The sequence below is a fragment of the Engystomops pustulosus genome, chromosome 4, assembly GCF_040894005.1.
Source record: "Engystomops pustulosus chromosome 4, aEngPut4.maternal, whole genome shotgun sequence".
NCBI lineage: Eukaryota > Metazoa > Chordata > Amphibia > Anura > Leptodactylidae > Engystomops > Engystomops pustulosus.
This window is the reverse complement of record NC_092414.1, coordinates 125451292-125471133: the sequence shown is the minus strand read 5'-3', so window position 1 is coordinate 125471133 and position 19842 is coordinate 125451292. Positions and strand designations below refer to the sequence as shown.

At 40.0% G+C, this 19842-nt stretch overlaps 1 protein-coding gene across 2 annotated transcripts in view; it reads left to right on the top strand.

The window, feature by feature from the left end:
• MCM10 (minichromosome maintenance 10 replication initiation factor) overlaps window positions 1-19842 on the top strand; it is a 27939-nt gene extending 8097 nt beyond the window's left edge. For both annotated transcript variants that reach the window (XM_072147336.1, XM_072147337.1), the window contains exons 4-20: window positions 547-663; window positions 3852-3992; window positions 4663-4819; window positions 5309-5474; window positions 5602-5769; window positions 6179-6295; window positions 7384-7580; window positions 7926-8026; window positions 8103-8216; window positions 8297-8411; window positions 9099-9321; window positions 10502-10643; window positions 11799-11917; window positions 12296-12409; window positions 15369-15514; window positions 18885-18927; window positions 19294-19842. In XM_072147336.1, coding sequence (XP_072003437.1) covers window positions 547-663; window positions 3852-3992; window positions 4663-4819; window positions 5309-5474; window positions 5602-5769; window positions 6179-6295; window positions 7384-7580; window positions 7926-8026; window positions 8103-8216; window positions 8297-8411; window positions 9099-9321; window positions 10502-10643; window positions 11799-11917; window positions 12296-12409; window positions 15369-15514; window positions 18885-18927; window positions 19294-19377 — 2264 coding nt within the window. In that variant the 3' untranslated portion in view covers window positions 19378-19842. The remainder of the gene's footprint in view (window positions 1-546; window positions 664-3851; window positions 3993-4662; window positions 4820-5308; window positions 5475-5601; window positions 5770-6178; window positions 6296-7383; window positions 7581-7925; window positions 8027-8102; window positions 8217-8296; window positions 8412-9098; window positions 9322-10501; window positions 10644-11798; window positions 11918-12295; window positions 12410-15368; window positions 15515-18884; window positions 18928-19293) is intronic.

Here is a 19842-nt window from a genome sequence, read left to right as displayed (position 1 = left end):
AGGGCTATGCTTGGTCACTTAAAGTATCACTAATTATTGCAATGTGGGATCCGACGGAGAAAACTCAGACCCCAGTTCTTGTGATCTGCAGGGCTCTCGTCACTGAGGCACCCACCGATTAGGAAGATGGGACCTTACTTGTTTTGTGGGAAAACCACTTTAACATCGATCACAGGATATCCATATTAGGAATATGACAAACTTTTGCAGCACAAATGTATACTTTTAACCTGACACTACTAGGATCATGTCATTTTCGATGCTAGCCATGCTTGTACTGAGTTACTATGCTGTTCCCAACACATCTGCAGAGGAGTTACAAGGACTGAGGTGGAGCCACCATCATAACCAAGAGTTCATCTCTCTAGCTCCTGTTAGCTGCTTGTTTATATTCAGAGGTAGTGGTCTGCATAGTAAGATCGGGCTCCTGGATATATAAATTTGGAGCTACAAAGTGAAATGGAAGCATAGAGAACAATGGGGAAGGAGGACTTTAAAGTGTGTATAGATGTACTGTGTCACTTAAACGCTTTAATTACTTGCTAGATGAACTGAGAAAAATGCAGAAACAAATGAAGAAGCTACAGGAAAAGCTTCAGCACACTGCAATCGCCCAGTCTCCAGGCTCTGTACCACAACGGAAATCTCCCAACAACATAACAGGTTAGATGTATTACTTGAATATACTTTTTTTTTTTTTTTCCGACAGCTGTAAATTTCCTATGCTACTGTTTCCTTAAAGGACCTATACCATCAGGTTTCATTTTCAAAGTATATGGCACCATTTTAGTTCTGTAGTTAAAGGGGTATTCCCATTTCGGCAAATTTGTTATTGTTTGTATGATAAAAAAATTATACAATTTTCCAATATACTTTCTGTATCGATTTCTCATGGTTTTCTAGATCTGTTTGCTGTACTTCTATAGGAAGCTTCTAGGTTTATTTCCATTGGACAGAAATCTGACCATGGTTACACAGATGCATGACTCATTATCTCACAGAGTAATCAGAGCTGTGTGATATAACGAGCTGTGCACCTGTGTTACCATGGTCAGATTTCTGTCCACCTGAAACAAACAAACAGATCTAGAAAACTGTGCGGAATTGATTCAGAAAGTATATTGGAAAATTGTATAACTTTTAATTATTCAAACAATAACATTTGCTGAAATGGGAATACCCCTTTAAACTGCGAATTTTTGTCAGACTTTGTAAAAACAAGGAAATTAACTGGAGGCTGTCCTACCTACATCCCCAACGCTCGTCTTGGTTCCGCCATACGATTATGTATACACACCCCCACTCTTTGTATTTTAGCCTGGTCCCATCAGCTGTCTGCATTTTAGCTTGGTCCTGCCTGCCGATCCAGTGTGGAATGCATGCATATATAATTTGGCGGAGCCTCAGTGATGTAGGCCACAGCACCTTCATTACATTTCCATGTTTTTACAAAGTATTTTTTTTTTACATATATAGAGTATACAGCAGGCACCTGGGTCGGTGCTAGCAAAAGTTGTGGCAGTTAATGTGGTTTGTCTTTGGGAAGCTCCCATGGCTTCCAGTTAACACTCTTTATCACAGAGTCGGTGCAACTTCCCAGTACACACCTTGGAATATTAAATACTTTCACTAGGAAGAACAATCTGTTACCCGTAATATAAGCCCTCATACAGCTCTGTGCAATAAAACATTTAAAAAAAAAAAAAAAGTTATGGGGAGTGAAAAATGGAAACAAAAAATAAAAATGGCTTGGTCCTTATGGGGTTAAAGGAAATCTGTCTGGTTCGAGCTTTCCAAAATAGCTCAAGTGGTAGATTCCTGCTGAGACCATGAGGATCTAATGCGCTTTCCGTTTTGCTAAAATAAGACAAATGAGAGAAGTACTTCTGGGGGTGTCGACCTTAAAGCTCTGGCAGAAGTAGCAACTAAGCACCCACCATATCACTAAATGAATGCCCACCCCTCCAGGCTGTATTCTCCCTTCCTACATTGCAGCACAAGCTGATGACATAGCAGGCAGATACCAAAGACTGGACTCTGATACGCAATTCTTTGCAAAGGAATCCTTCTACGCAGTGCGCCCACACAGAGCATCCCTGAAGCCAGCTAAGCAAGGAGCTACTGCTTCGGAATTGTCATAGCGGAAAGCGAGAAGGCAGGGGATGGCATATATTGAGTGCTCCTGAGGGTGTGTAATTCCTACGGCCTCCAAAGCCCTTCGAAGCTCGAGTGCCCCTCGGTCACTTGCATGTTTTAAGTCCTAACTTACCAAAAAGGAGGTTGTTGTTAAAAACATGAAAAATATCCATAATCAGTGTCTCAAGCTCATAATTGCTTTTAGTCATAGCCAGCCATAAACGGACCCCTTTGTAGTGTAAATGTGAATTGCCCTTTAGGGCTGAGACAGGATCAGGCAGTAAGGGATGCTCCTCTGGTGCCTGACAACACTGGGAGGACCCTGTTTTTCAAAGACTGTGGGAAAGCCTGTTTGTATAGGGAGTGTGAGCAGTAACTCCTCTTCCTGGCACATCTCCTAAGCAAGGGGAATCAAAGGACGAAACCATTTTTGTGCTTTTCTCCCACCTCAACACAAGAAAATATTTGTCCCATAACTTGGACATCACTCATGATTGTGTCCTCATGTACAGAAGAGGTTTGAAAGGTTGGGTGTGCCTATCTCCCCAATTTCAAGAACCTAGCTGGGTCGAAACAAGGTCACATCATTGAACACCCCTGATTTAAGTCTAGCCACCTCAAGTTTGGTATGCTGTGGGAGGTAGTGAGAAACCCAATGATTGGAAGCAACAGCACGGTTATGACATCTTCCAATCAAAAGTTATAGGTATTCTGTGGGTGATTTCAATTAAAACCTCTCTTGGTGACATCACAGTCGGGGGGGGGGGGCAAAAACCCACTGGATTTATTAGTCTCGTCTTTCCTGTGTTCACCAGCAAAATAATTAGAACTATTCCATGGGTTTGGGGGTTTTTTATCCCATTTTATTTTCCTTTTAACCCATTTTTTGACCGTAATAAGGCTTTTTCTAGTCTTCGAGAATCTGTTTCTGAAGGGATTTACATTTACAAGGTTTTTTAGTGAACAGGTGCCTACGGCCTTCTTAGTTTTAAGTAATTTGTTGGTGGTGGCAGTGTGTTGTCAGGGTGGTGAGAGCTGTTGGGAGTAGATTTAGCGTAAAGACACTATCTTACATAGGTGGGCCGGGCTTTGTGATGTAATTTACAGAACTCCCTACTGTAAGTTTTCCCTGTTGTTGAACTCAAGGGGGGGGGGCGCTCATCACAGAGGGCATACTATAACAAGACCGATCTTGGATCATGTGAGCCTTAGGAATCTACCATTAGAGTTGCCTTGGTAAGTATAATCCAGGTAGATTTCCTTTTAAGCACCAAGGGGACATGAACATTTTTAACTTTCATATGCCACACACTTTTCTTCAACTATTATTGCAGTCTATGAGGAAGTTACAGTAACTCTGGCATAGATGCAGTTACATTGTATTAAAGGATTGGCATGCTTGGGAATCTCCAGAAGGCATCTGGCTGCCAGTGCATAGGAAAGGCTTTCCTTTTCTCGTTGTGGATGCATTCAATTCTGAGCAGGTGGTATGTTTAAAGGGGTGGCATTTCCTGTGCTTTGTATGACAGATGTCATGTAAAGTTTTTACTATATCCCTTGTGGCATTGCAGGGCGTGCCCACTATTAGATTTCTCTGCACATCATAACTAAAACCTGGTGCTTTAGTGGTCGAATAGCTGATCAGTTTATTTTTTGGAATTCCTCCAGTGGACAGTCTATTAATTGTTTTCATTTTATGTATATGAAATCTGTAGGAAAATCACAATGCAGTCCTTTAAAGGAGAGGAACCCCCCGATATTGTGTGAATCCAGTGTCTTTGCAGCTCAGCTGGAAGGGTCGCAGACATCAAGTGGAAAACTCCAGGAAGCTCCCAAGAGAAAATTGCACATGTCGGGTAAAGACTAAAATTACATTTTATTGTATATTTAAAGGAGATTCCATGGGACCATCAGGCTTTTGCAGAAATTAAGAGTTTTGAAAAATATGCCAATTGTGCTTGGGGGCTACTGTGCACATTTCAGTGCACAGTTTACCTTCTTGGTGCATATGCCTATAATTATGGGCAACTCTTGTAGGGGTTTATCCTCCTACTCCCCCCTTGAGATCTAGTGATGTATGGCGGCGCTCAGAAATTCCTGCACATGGGCAGTCTATATCCTCATCGCACAGCCAGCTGCTTCTCAGGCAGACGGTGCAAGAAGGGGCTTTAGTGATGTAAACTGTAGCTACTGAACCTATTTTTTTTATTTTTAAATCTCTAATGCAAATAGTGCCAATTTCTGGGATAATAAAGCTAAGATCCTAGATCAACAGGCAGCACCCAGTATTAATACCAGTGAGGATCCATAGTAATTATCTCAAAAAACTCAAATTAACTTTCCCAAATCATTTATCTACATTACCTTTTACATTTTGTAGCCAGCTGCTTATCCAGTAACCAAAATTCTTATTGCAGTCTCAAATGTAGAGCAGTAGTATGTTATCTGCTGACATGCTGCCAGTGTAAGCTTATGCTTAGTGAAGCTACCTGTTGGGTCTAACTGGATTTTGTCATCCTTTTTCAGAAAATAAAAGTCCACCTCTAAAACAAACATCCAGTTTTTCATCCCAAGCAGCAACATCTTCTAAACCAAGTCCTGCCCCCTCATCACTGGCGGGTTCAAATGCATCTCCTCTCAGCCAACAGGTTTCTGTTGAGAAGTTCTCTGGTCTGCGGCTAAGGTAACAGTTTGGATACCAAAAAGTTTTATGGTAATTGGAGCCATTTTAGCCAATGCTGCAGACATATACACCACTGAATTAAAAAATAATTAAAAAAAAAAATGTAAGTGTGAACGAAGTTCCACTATAAATGTAAAAGTATACTGTATAGGTTGTTTTATGCAAAAAAAAGACTTGTTTTGGGCATGAAGAATTTAATTTGGGCTTCATTCACACAGCCGCAATGGGTTCTGTGATCTGGTAGCACGATTTGCGACCAGTTCACGGCCCCCATACATTTTAATGTCTCCGTCACAGCGCGGCAAGCAGGCGGTGCATCACCCCACCATAACTCTGTCTGCAGCCACCCTTCTCCCCATGGAAGGAGGAGGGGTAACCAGCGCTCACTCCTTTCACCACCTTCCCCCGGCCCTGTGCTCGTCGTGTGAATGAGCCCTAAACTGCACTTATTGGTTTTAAGTTTGTTTTTTTTTTCTCTTTAATTTCAAGAAAACCTAGAGTGTCATCTTCTGAAATGGAAAGAAAAATGGGTGGGAGGAAATTGATCCGACTGTTTCAACTAAAAAACAAAATTGCTACAGAAAAGCTAGAGGATCTAGATTGGGTGACCTTTGGTGTGATTGTAAGGAAAATGACTCCACAAAGTTCTAATAATGTAAGTGTGGTTTTGTGTAGTTCTCTTTCTGTTACATAATTTTTAGGATTAAATAATAGGCAATAATGTCATGGTACATCTTTTGTACCTTTTTCATACCAGCTGTATAATCTTGTGTTCTCTCTAGGGTAAAACTTTCAGTATTTGGAGACTGAATGACCTAAAGAATCTGGATACTTGTGTATCTTTATTTTTGTTTGGTGATGTACACAAAGAACACTGGAAAACTGATCAAGGGACTGTAATCGGTATCCTAAATGCTAACCCGATGAAGCCAAAAGAGGGATCTGATGACGTGAGTTAAAATGTCTGCAACTTTTTCCCAGCAATCTCTTTCCAGTAAATGTTTTTTGAGAAAGTTACTCAAGAACTAGATTTTAAGTCTAAAACATCTTAAATGGTGCTGTTGCAGGTGTGTTCTGAACTTTCTAAATAACTATTCATATTGGGCTATATATTACCGTAATAGTGGAAAAGCTATGCTTCCTCCAATGACCTCATGTTTATTGCTGCAATCATGGCAAAGGCAGATGTCGGCTGTGTTGAGCTCTCATTATAGCCCATTCTGCGCTATATTTTACTCTAGCAATGTTATGTGCAAAGGGGGTTAAAGGAAAACAATCAGCTGTTTGCATACTTTTTACAGATCAGTATTGCATATCCACTTGTCCAATTTTTGGTAAAGTTCTTGTTTCATTAAATAGGTGTGTCTATCTGTTGACAATCCACAAAAGATTTTACTGATGGGCGAAGCTATCGATTTGGGAACATGCAAAGCACGGAAGAAAAATGGAGATCCGTGTACACAAATTGTTAACTTGGTTAGTAAACTGTTTACACTCGTACATGGGTGATGTGGAAGAATTCATAATGTATCTTTTTTAAGCTCGCCACTAAGCCTTTATTTGTAGTTTTTGCAATGTTTTATATAATTTTGTAAAAATATTCATAATCTGCTCTTTCACACAGTTAGTACTGGGAATACCCAGTTTATACTGAGAATTGCCCATCGCATAATCTCCAAAAATGTCGCTTGTTTGAGAACAAGTGTGTTTTGTTTTTTATTTTAGAACAGTTAATGACAACTGAACCCTGGTTGAAGTCCTTAATAAGTAACATATTAATACTAACCATTGACTATAATGCTATTGTTCTTCACAACTGTGATCTTCTGAGTTGCATCCCCAGTGCTCCCTCTGCTTCCAGGTATTGTACAGAACAAGGTTATTTCATTCCAGGATAGGAGCACTGGGGCAGCCTCCCCAAACGACTTTTCTTTAAAGGATACCTGTCAACAAACTACACTCCCCTAACCTACAAACAGCACCTTCTTCTGTAATATGTACATCCCCTGGAGGCTTTATTGACAATCCCACTTCCTGCAGTTGGGCAACCGGCTATCTGGTGATTTAGGAGGGGGGGCTGGGCCAGATGCATGGAGTAGACAGAGCAGACTGACAAGAGGTGGGGGTACCTGTCTGACTGCATCCTACATTAGAATAAAATATGATTTTTCATTCATGTGGCAACCTATAAATATGCTAAAAACACCTTCAAGGGATGTACACATTACTGAAGACGGTACTGTTTGTAGGTTTGCTGATGAGTTTGCTTTAATCTCTGCCTTCAATCTGTTCTCTATTGCCCTTCTTCTGCTGTAAAATCTAACCAGAGGCCTGCTGCTGTTACTTAGAGTAGATGGGAGGGGCTGTGTTCAGTGAAGATATGACACAGATGCGTACCCAGAGCATCAAGTCCAGCAACAATCCTGGGATATAGATGCATTTTTAACACCCTAATGATGTTGAGTATGTCAGACACTGGAGACACAGTTGACAAGTTTAGTATTTTAAATACTGGAACAAAGAAATCAATACTAATACAATTTTTTTGGGCTTGTATTAAATAGAACGATTGTGAATATTGTCAGTATCATGTGCAAACCCAGTACAAGAAGGTGAGTGCCAAACGTGCAGATCTTCAGTCAAGCTACTCTGGCCATGTTCCTAAGAAGATGGCAAGGGGGGGAAGCGGCTTGAAAGAGAAGTTATGCCAGGATGGTTTTCACTATGGAGGAGTGTCATCTATGGCATATGCAGCTTCAATGTAAGTACTGCGTTTCTTAGCTTAATATTCTTAGCTTGGTTGCAAAGAATCCAATTATAACATTTGTGATATCGTTTTCAGTAGCAGTTTGATCATTTGTCATACATGTTGTTCACAAGTTTAAATATTGTATTGTTTACATAAATGTTTTTTGTATCAATGCCACAGACCCTTTCAAAAAACTATAATTTTACCTAAAATGAGGGCTAGGTTTCTGTGGGGAAAATTTCTAGTAGCACAACTAAATTTTCTGTGAAAAAAATACCAATATGGTTTAATTGATTTAAAATTATTTTGTGTGTGTATTCCTTCCATTTTTCTTCATCTGAAATTTTTGTTATACAGAGCAGCAGCTTCTGCCCCAAAGAAAACTGTACAGACAACCCTTTCCAAGATGGTAGTGAAAGGAGCAGATGCTATTGCACTAGAGGCCAGAAAGAAAATGGGTATTTGAGTATTTTTATAGTACAGTATTTTCATTATGTGACCTCCCAGAACTAACACACTCTTCCCCCTCTACAGCTGCTGCTAGAAAAGGCACTACAGAGTGCTCAGAGGAGTTTAAAGATCTGTTATCTGTGCCAACTCCAGGAGCTCTTAACCTAAAGAAACATTTATCCGGTGCCAGTGCGCAAGGTAAGTAATAAACTAATTTTTGTAAGTTAAATAAAGTGTTTCTTTCCTTGTGATCTGCCAAATCGCATGTTTTCTTGCAGCTTCTGCAAAGACCGGATCTTCTATTCAGTCTATATCCGCATCAGAGCTTTTGAAACAGCAGCGACAACAGATCTTAGACGTACGAAAAAAGAGGACAGAGGAAAGCCAAAGAAGGTAGTTTTTCACAAGACTGTTACATTTATCATGTTTCTTTTGCCCAAACTCTTGTTGACTTGTTTTTTTGCTGGTTAAATTGTAGTTTAATAGTTCAATTTGAAGTTTAATTTTGGAGTTCAACAATTTTTTATTTTGTGGTTGTGCGAAATATATCGATAGCTACACTAGAAGCAAAAAAAAAAAAAAGAATTCTCCAGAGATATCTCAAAAGGAAAAACAAGCAATTTTTGATACAGCATTCTCTTTCGGCTGCATTAACACACACGTATGGGACGACGTATATACGGCTGACAGAATACGGCGCTGGGCCCTATGTTACTCTATGGAGAGGGCCGGGGGTGAGCGGCGCTCTCCCCTTCCTCCTCCTCTCCCCAGCGCCGATGTATGCCTGCTGTACTACAGTACGGTGGGCTTACATCGTGTGAATGTAGGCTTAAATGAATTCTGTAGTTATTCCGACAGACAGCGTTTTATTGCACTAGAAATGCATTATTAATCCTGACTGCAAAAAGGTGCAAAATAACATGTTTCTTAACCTACAATTGGCATTATACTCCAAAGGATAGTCTTCAGTACAGCAGACGTGCTGTTGTTGCAAATGGTGTAGGTAGTATTGAACAGGCTTATGTCTGAGGAAGAGGTAATAACTGTCCTTAAGGTAAATGTTTTTATTACTTTTTCCAGATTTCTTGAGAGTACTAGTAAATCGGAAGGATCTAGCACAAGTACTTGTGTGGGACAAGCCAGCTTTCAATCTCCAAAGCAAGCTTCTGAATTTCCAGGAGTCCAGAAATTTTCAACTCCCAAGTTGGCTCGTGGTTTTACTGAAGGAGAAGATGTTTTATTTTTTGATTCTTCCTCCCCTCCTCCTGTTAGCAGGTTAAGTCCTTCTTCTGAAGCTAAAAAGGTAAAGAGAACCGCTCCAAAATGAAACAAGTAGCCTACCCCACCTTTCTACAAACTGTGTACATGTGGAATAACACTATGCATTTTGTGACTTGTAATCCATTATTTTTAGCAATTTTTCTGCCCAAAAGCTTTTTCTCCGTACATTACAGCTCTGTTGCAGCTGGTGGTTTGAGTCCAAGCTGTTTACTCCCTTTAAACACTTCTCTATATTGAGCTTCTTTGTAATTGGATACCCCCAATAACTTCCTGACCGTCTCGCAAGATGGAATTCAGCAGACTTATAACTAGAGTTATTTTATGAAATGTAAAAATAGGAATCATTTAAAGAGGACTGCTAGCGTTATCAGAATCTTCCAATAATTCTAGTAGACACTGCCGTGCTGTACGCTAGAAATGCCGAAAGGGGCATAGGCCGGCAGTGACTGACGAGTGTTATGAGGCAGTCACCATCCCTAGCCCAGCCCCCACCCCCACCCCATTTCGCTTCAAGTGCGGTCCGGCGTTTCTAGTGTACATTTTGCCAGTGTCTGCTAGTGTTATCGGAGGTTTATGATAATGCTAGCAGTGTAATACTGCTGTGTTGTAACACTAGTAGCTGCTTACTTTAGTAAGCAGCTCCTAGTGCTGTTTTTACAGGTCTTTAAAGATACTTACACCTGTGTATTACAAATGTGGTTTTGTTTCATGGCAACACTATAGAACGGTTCCCTTATTTTGGGGGGGGGGGGGGGGATTTTTATAGTACAAGTTTTATATATTTTTTTATATTCGGGAAGTCTCATCAAACAGTTTCAATTTTTCTTTACATTTTCCGTTTTCTGGTCCTGTGATAAAATATATACACTAAATATTCACTTCATTTTGCATTTTGGGTAAGTACAATCATGGAGATACCATGTAAAATATATATATTTTTATACATATTAGTTCTTTCTCAGTATGCTATGCTTGATTTCCAAGTACAGCTAACTGCTCATTTTAGTCACTTTTTTTTTTAATAGAATATTAAAACGAGAGTGGAAAATAAAAACTCCAAAATTAAAATGGCCTGATCCTTAAGCAGCTAATTATTGGGACACTGAGTGCATACTCAACCATTTCAAGGACGAGGCCACAAAATGTGAAATGAATTAGAAATATTCCCATTCCCATGTAAGTAAATCTTTTTTGTTTAATAGCTTGCTGCTATACGGAAACTTCAAGCTAAAGGACAGATTCTCACAAAAGCAGATCCTAACAGTATCAAGAGGAAACGCTGCAGCTCCACAGATATTGATCAAGTGGTTCAGAGAGTAGCAACAGAGATGTCATCTCCTGAAGGTACTGCTCTAGAGGTTGCTCTAAATATGAGATGCTATGGGGGACATGTAGCACACTTGCTTTTCTTGCTTTTTTTTTTTTTTTGGTCTAACTTTAGACTTTTAGACTTTTTAGGTGCAGAATGAAGCGACCGACCAAAGTTAGCTGCCTCAAGGATTTAATGCAGTATGCTGTATTTATCTTTGTACCCAAATGTTTGTTCAACTTGTGACACTTTGGTCTGAAATTGTCCCGTTCTTGCACCAAATAAGTCCCAGACATACTTTTGTGAGCTACTATTTGGGACTAAAAAGTGGCAAACCTCAAAAAGGCGCAAAAGTGACACTAAACGGGTGACTCCTCACATATCACAAAGGAAAAAAACTTAAGATACATAGCAATGATTAAAGGGAACCTTGACACAATATTTCCCATCTGTACATAGAACTTCATTTTGTCTGTGGCTGACAGTCCCCAAGTACAAGGAGGCAGGGCAGTGAATTCAAGAGACACAGAGCTGTCAGTCAGAATAACGGGGCGAGCTTCACTGGCAGCCTTGGCGAAAGAGTCTGATACCAGACATGAATCTGAAATGCTATGGGATAGACGTCTGTAATTAAAGTACAGTGCCCCACTGGCAGCTAATTTTAGGTGATGTGGGGAGGACTTGTCACCAGATTTTGACCTCCCTAACAATTCCTGCTGATAGTGTCACAAGTCCTCCCTTAAAGAGGACCTGTCACCCAGAAATTCAGCACTAGGAGCTGCTTACATGAGGGGGCGGTGACTGCTGCATGACGCGCGACAGTCCTTGCCGAGCTATGGAGCAAGCGTGGCGGTCCGAGGTGCTGCCTCTTCCCCGTAATGTACTCCGCAGCAGTGTTTCATATCGTTATTGGAGGTTTCCGATAATGCTATCATTGTAAAACTGCTGCATTTGTTTTAACACTAGTAGCTGTTTAATTTCTGGGTGACAGGTCCTCTTCAAGTAGGCCAACTTCAGGAAAAATTGGCAGCCGAAAAACTATGATGTATGTGATGTGTTGCTGCGCTGTAGCCCACAATTTCCAAATGTGTGGACGTTGCTGTGGAATAAATGACAGCTGGAATAGCTTTTGCCATGCATGAAGTAGGCTTTTTAAACAAATCCCTCTTTGGTAAATCTTGTTTCCGTAGCTGCAGATGAGAGTGAACCAGCAGTGAAACGACATAAAGATAAACTTGCTTATATGCAGTCTGAAGAGTTCCAGAAGATTCTGAAAGCCAAGTCTAAGCACACTGGTGTCCTCCAGGAGGTATGGATTGGTATTGCAGTAGATTACCAAATGCAACAACTGGTTATTATGTATGGAGATTACTATAGTGAATAATGGACTTCAGAATTTTTACTTTTATATTAATTTTAATACTTATTATTGGATAGATTTCTGAAAAAAGGTATTGTGCTTAAGATTTTTTGGAATAAGAGGGACAAAGTTTGTGTTTTTTTTTTTTTTTTTTTTTTGTCTTGATCACTAATTTTGTCTGCTGTTGCTTATATAAACATACTCTGCAGGTTATAAATAGATTTGTTTGCAGTTCAGCCTGGAAAACGCGTTTAGCCCTCAATAACATGACTGCATTTCCTATTCAAAAATTCTTTAAACAATCTTTTTGCCAATATGTTTGTTTAGGCTGAAGCAGAAATTCAAGAAAGATATTTTGAGCCCCTTGTGAAAAAGGAACAGATGGAAGAGAAGATGAAAAATATAAGGGAGCAAAAATGTCGTGTGGTGACTTGTAAGACTGTAAGTATGTTCATCTGGTGTTCACATTGTGGTTTAAAATCTGTTGTGCAAAAGTCTGCCTGGCTATAATTCTGAACTCCATTTCAGTAGCACCTTATTTATCATGTATTATCTGGATTGATGCTAAATTATATTTTTTGTTAATTAGATCCTTTTTATTCTTGTCATATAACACTTGACCTACCTAATAGCCGCCACATTGAACAGTACAGAAGTGGCACATAAAGGTCAAGATATAAGCAATATTTGTTTGCTACCTGTGAAATTTGAAAACTGAAAAATGTGCCCCCTTCAATCCTACACACTTCATTTTAAAGGGGTATTTTTATACTTGGGGTAAAAAAATAACATTCTCTAATTCACTGTTAACAAAAATACAGAATTTCACAGATATAAGTCCAACCTGTCTCTATCAGCCAATATACAATTTTGGTTACCCCTAGACACGACACTGTAACTTCTGACTTGGGGTCGTGGCCGCCATCTTGGATTCCTGTGTGACTTGGTGCTGCTGAGATTCTGTCTCTCTGCTCTGTGCCTGTAGTCACGTCCCCCTGCAGCCCAGCACGGAGTTCAGACACACACTGATCGCTTTCTGCCAGCATACAACACATGGTAAGGAAAGAGAAGCTGCAAACTACAAAGTCCAGGCAGATAAGTGATCCAGGGGAGGCAGGCACATATCTGTGAAAACAGAGATGTAGCAGGCTGGCAGTGTAAAAGTCTGTCAGTCTCTGTGTAATGGGCATCTCATGCATCTCTCAACTGTGTCAGTACAATGTCAGAAGCCAGATGAAAGTGTATATACACCTGTACCCTGATAATGTAACCCCACTGACACTGACCCCACAGAACTAGATGGATCATAATGTGTCCGCTTAGAGTCCCCGCCCACACCCTGGGATTTTCTCCTGACCAGCCTAGGGAGTGATAGGAGCTAAAACCGCAATAACACTGAGTGACATTGTGAAATAAGGGGTTAAAATGATCTTTAACATCACTAGGGGATTGAGAATTTTTGTTCGTGGAAAACCCCACTTAAGGTATACTGTATACTTCATATTCAGAGATGGGGTAGTGGCCAGATTTAGTTAGATTCCTACTTCTCTTCTTGACCATTTTAACCCCAAGTTTAAGAATCATTGAGCTGGTTAATCCATAGTTGGCAAGTCTTAGTTTTTTGGCGGGAGTTTTGGTCCAAAATAATACCTGGTACCATTCAATCGCCCACCTCACCTGTGCATTATAAGCATGTCATAGCTCCAGGTCGTGAGTAATACCAGGCATTTGGTAGTAGTAATGGAGTTGAGCAAAGGACTTGCAATCGCTCCCTCAAAGAGCTGAGTGATGGTGCCAATGCTTTTAAATAAAACAGGTCATCAGAAATTGAGCCAATGTAGAGTAACACCTTGAAGAGGTTTTTTTTTTTTAATATATAGCCCAGTATGGTTGAATCATTCTTAGTCCGCCTTGAAGTGAAATGTATATTGGTTGTAAAAAAAAAAAAAAAAATCAAAGGTGGAGAGTTTAGCGCTAAAGTCAAGCTCACACCTCAGAAAGGCCTTGCAGGGACATAAGTCTCCTAGCACATGTCATTCGCAGCACAGGGGACGCTCTGAGAAGAGCTTGACTTCAGTTATTAACTCTTCCCCTTCATGATTTTATACAACCAATTTACTTCTCACGTCAATGTTGATTTTGTACATGATGCTGCCATAGCGGGCCATGGAGGAAACGTGATCTGGAAGATGTCATCTTACTTGACAACTTGCGAGTAGTAGATTACTCCAACAGGTGTGTACCAAATTCAACTTGTCACCTTTTGTCCTTAATAAAAGTGTTGGTTTTAACTGAAACTTCCTCCTTAACCCTTTCACTGCCAGGTATTTCTGGAAATTTTGTTGCGTTATTGTCCATAAGGATTTTTACAATTTTGTAACTCAAAATTACATGAATAACAATTATATTAAACCCAAAAAAAACATATTTTCTGAAAGCAGATATTTGCCCTATTTTATAGGGAAAAAAATACATAAAATTTGACTTTGGCAAAAAATTTTCTCCAAACAGAAAAAAATTAATGAACGTGTAGTAGTTTTTTGTTACATATAACATTATGGACATGTTTTAGGTCGCAGTGTTAATATGTAGCCACATTAAGTGAAGAGGATTAAATGTTCATTGTTTCACTCAAATTTCTTAAAAAAAAATTCACGAATATATGTCAATAAGGGCAAGTGTGTTCTTAGATGTTTTTGATAGGAGAGGGTTGAAAACATGAACAGTTGATATTATCCCTTATCAAAATTTAGTAACATATAAAGTCCATATTTACATTATCTGTGAGGTGCAAGCAGCTCCTGTGTGCAGCATTCTCCAAATTCTCCCTGTAGCTGCCGGCTAAGAATGTTATAGACCTCCGAAGTGCGGACATTGCATACGTCCTTGGCTATACATGTGCCACTCTGTGAGGATGTATGTGATATTTCCTAGGCAGGGAAAGGGTCTAAAGTCCTCCGGGGATTATACTAATTTCTCCACCAGCCCTTATAGTGAGATTTACTTATCACATCACAGCTCACTTCTGCAGCTGCATCACTCCAAGATGGCTGCCCCCATTCTGCTAAAAGATTATATCTCCCACAATCCCCATGGTCAGCACAGCTTCTTCATACAGAGGAATGTGCAGCCACATTCCCACAGCAGGGAACAAGGAGCTGACTTTTGATGCCAGAAGTCTTTGGAACTTGACCTGGTAAATCTCACCGAGAAAGTTGCAGACAATTCTCAATTATCAAAGTAGGAAATACACGTAAATGCATGACTTAAAACCCCCCCCCCCTTTTTTTTTTTTTTTTTGCTTTATATACTCATAATCTAGAATGTCATACTTTTGTTTTGAATAATGGTCATATGAATGGATGGCTGACCTTTTGTGGGGTTTTTTCCCTCCTAACAGTGCAAGTACACACATTACAAGCTGCTGGACAAGTGTACTAGTGAGAACCATGACTTCCATTGGCATGATGCTGTGAAACGGTTTTTCAAGTGCCCATGTGGCAACAGGACTATTGCACTAGATCGACTTCCTAAGAAACCTTGCAGGTATATTATGAGATTAACGTTTGAGAGAGGATTGAGTAGTTTTTTTTGTGTGAGTGTTTTTTTTGCCTTTTATGTGTTTTCAAAAGCATATAAGTACTTTTTGTCCTTGGGGTACATTTACACAGCCGTATGCCGGGCGGGCATGCGGCAGCGCACTGGAGAGGCGGTGATGACCCCTCCAAAGAGAACAGCGGCACACGGCCGCACAGACTGGGAAAGATAGAGAATGCACTTTTCCCAGTGTACAGCGCGAAATGGTGCCACACGTGCACCGTCTCATATACACACACACACACACCCCCAGACAGCCTAGTGAATGTACCCTAAATCAGATATGGATAGGTAGGCATAACCAGCAAAAGTCAAAAGCACCACAACAAATCAGACCAGTTATTGCATCCTCTTGAACCCAATAATGGATAATGTGGTACTTGTATTCCATAACGCCGTTAAAGGACATCTACCATCAGTTTGAATAGATTTCCAGCATTGTATAGTGCATTAAAAAACCACATTTGCTAAGAAAAACTTTTAAAAATATGTAAATGATTCCAAGGCGTTCAAGCTGACGTTGCTTGAGCGCCTCTTGATTTTAATTTATACTTGCCCAACATAAATCAACTGAATTTTATTAAAAATAATCAAAAGGTCACACTGTTACCAAAATGGCAGCAATGAAAATGGCATCACATCGCTGCACAGAAAAAGCCCTCCTCCAGTAAAAAATTTGGGGGGAAATGGATTTTTAAAGACGAGTAGTGGAAAATGGAAACGCAGATTGGTCGCCATGACAGCCTCGGGTCTTCCAAAGTAAAAATTATAAACACAGTAGGATGTCCAAAAATGCCCGATCTATCAAAATGTTTTCTCACTGCGTTTAACCCTGTTATGGAAAATGGCACCGAAAGTTGAAAATGGCACTTTTTTGCCATTTTGTAAAATATTTAAAAAATCAGTGATCAAAAGGCTGTACAGTCCTAAAATGGTAGCATTGATAACGTCATCAAAATTCGTACAAAATGATACCACGCACAGCTCCGTACAGCGACGTATGAAAGTTATTAGCGCCTGAAGATAGCAAAATGTAAAAAAAAAAATTCGTACTGGAGGCTTTAATTCTCGTAAATGTGTGAAAACATTATAAAACCTATACAAAATTGTTATCCCTGTGACCGTACAGACCCAAAGAATAAAGTAGACATGTCATTCAGGTCTCATGCACACGACCGTATGGTCTTTTTTGTTCTGTATTCTGGCTGTAAATACGGGACGTATTGCACCATATCCATATAACATACGGTGGGCTGGTAAATGATGGATGGCTGACTATTGGCTGGCTGACAGAATGCACCTCCCACTGGTTCGGAATGTTGCACATATATACGGCAGCGTTCGGCGTCCAGCCGTAGGCAGCATGTATTACTCCCATATTTTATACGTTCCCATTGACTTCAATTGGGCATACGGAACGGAAATACTGTGGAAAATGGAAACATGCTCTATATTTTTATGTCTCGCTTACGCTACGGCCATGTACATGCATGGCTGTATTGCCCATTAAAATGCATGGGGCAATATACACGACCGTTTTTATGTAGTCGTGTGCATGGGGCATTGTGTGTGGGAAAGGTTTCTGGAACTGTTCAAAAGTTTTAGCCTTGTCCGACATAGCCAGTTTGTACGTCAAGATTTATTTTGTAATCGGATATGTTCAGAAGGGGTTCAATGTAAGTTTCTATATATTAATCACTAATTTGTGTGTTTTTTTTTTTTTTTTTTTATTTTATGTCCTCTGTGGTCCCTTACAAAATTCTGCCTTCTCCCTAGAGCAGTGGTGGCGAACCTATGGCACGGGTGCCAGAGGCGGCACTCAGAGCCTTTTCTTTGGGCACCTGGGCCATCGCCCCAGCACACCAGATAGGACTCGAAGAATCTTCCTGCAGTTCCAAGCAACTTAGAAAATGCTGCTTTCAGTCATATTTTGATACTTACTTCGCTACTTGGGTATGTAGGAAGAGGGAGAATGAATAGACAGGGCCGAATTATCTTTGGAGGACCTCCTGCTGGCCCCTACAGGTCTACAGAGCTACACTGGAAAGAAGCTAAAATTATGCAAATTTTCCATCTTTCTACTGTGTTGCTGTCCTCAGGAGGCCAATATGATTGTTGAAGAACAGAGAGCAGTAAGTTACTGCTTTAATTTTTTCGTTGGCACCTTGCGATAAATAAGCAGGGTTTTGGGTGTCTTTTTGGGCACTCAGCCGCTAAAAGGTTCGCCATCACTGCCCTAGAGCTTCTGGCTGCCAAAGAACCGGTCCTGATCCTGTGATCCTGTGCATGGCAGGAGGTTAAACTGAAAAGACTGGACCTGCACCAGCTGACATCTAAAGTCAGTGTGAGGTCTGAGAGGTTAAAGGGGTATCCATTCTTTATGGTTTTCTGGATCTCTGCTTTCTGACATTCTATAGAAAGCTTCTATGTTTAATGTCAGTGGACAAATCTGACAATGGTTGCACATGTGCACGGCTCTGATTACTCTGATACTAACAAGCCAAGCACCTGTGTGACCATGGTTAGATTTCTGTCCACTGACATTAAACATAGAAGCTTTCTCTAGAATGACAGCAAGCAGAGATCTAGAAATCTAAAGAATTGCTACTGAAAGTATATTGGAAAATTGTATTTTTCATCATACAAACAACCTTAATTTGCCGAACTGGGTGTATTTTAAACTCTTGTTTTCTTTAGTCCCCATAATAGCCATTTGCAGTATAACATCCACTCAGGTTCTCTGTTGTCATGTGCTACTGGGAAATATGCAAATAAGTTTACCAGGATAGGATAAGGAAAACATTGCCTCTTTGGCTACCTTGTACGGCAGCTCCTTTAACACAAAGCATGACTTTCAAGAAGCCTAATGACAGGATGTGGGATTAAAACCAAACCAGTATATCTGTTACAAAAGTATCAGATTCCCAAACTGTAGACAGTGGTTTTTTTTTTTTTTTTTTTTTTTCTTCAGTGTTTTCAGACTACTGAGGAAATGCAAAAAGTAAAGCTTGATAAGAGGGGCTGCTTTACCATGTAGTGAAGAGGCATGGTTTTCCTCATCCCATCCTGGAAAATGTATTTGCATAGTTTCCAGATTCTGCATGTCATAATACTGACACAATGGAGAGCCGAATCAATGTATTGCTATCAATGTAATCTTGGTCCATAAAGAATAAATTTTCTATGTATGGCGGTTGTGACCAGATATTAATCGCATTGTCTGATATGAGGATCCAACATTTGTGACTCCTCTGGTGTCCAGCGCTCTCCAGAAACATGAAAGGATTACTGTGAATATATATTTTTTTTCCTTTTACAGTACATGTGGACTTTTCAAATGGGAGCGTGATGGCATGCTGAAGGTACGGTTAGAAGCGCTTTTCAGTTTTTGGATTGTGTTCCTTTTGTTCCCTGTGATGCTTGCTTCTGTCCCACAGTTGGATTCAAATCCTTTAAGTACAATGTACGGCTGGCATAGAAGGAATTATGTATTTGTGGGAAGGAGGGGCAGAACTTTACTCTTATGTATTCATATGAATAGGGAGTGCAGAGGCAATGTAGTGTCTTCAACTCTTGCAGGTAGATGGGAAATAAGTTTCAGGCTGGAAGAGAATGTGAACCGGTGGCAGATGTAACCGTGTAGTTTGACCAGAGTGGTGGCAATTGATGGGATGATATGGAGATTTGTTAATATTTGTCCATATTAATTCCCTTTTGTTTCTGAACAGGAAAAAAATGGACCAAAAATTGCTGGTGAAACATTGCTGCCGAGAGGAGAGGAGCATGGAAAATTCCTGAACAGCCTTAAATAAAGGAGCTCACAACATTATACATTCAGTAAACCAGTCCAGAACACTAGTAATGTCTTATTACTGTTCAAGACCAGCTCCTCGTTTTCCTTTTGTCACAGGCAGTATTTTGATATGATCCCCTGGATTATTGTATAGAACTTTGTACCTCATTTATGAAACTTGAACAATGATGGTGACCATTGTATTTTTTTTAAATGTTTTATATTGGTTTCCCCAGAATGGGCATTTCTGCGAAGTGACCCAAGGACCATGCAGGATCTGGTCAGATCCATACTGATCATACGAGGCAGGATGTAATTAAACCCAGGTAAACCCCATGAGCACCTTCTTTTAGTGCACTCAAACCTGTCTGTAAATATTTATATGTTAGAGTCCCACTGATTTATGTATTTTATACAGTTTCTATGTGTGTGGAGAGCAATTTGAACATGTATTTATGTTTGTGTAATAAATCCTTTTAAATAA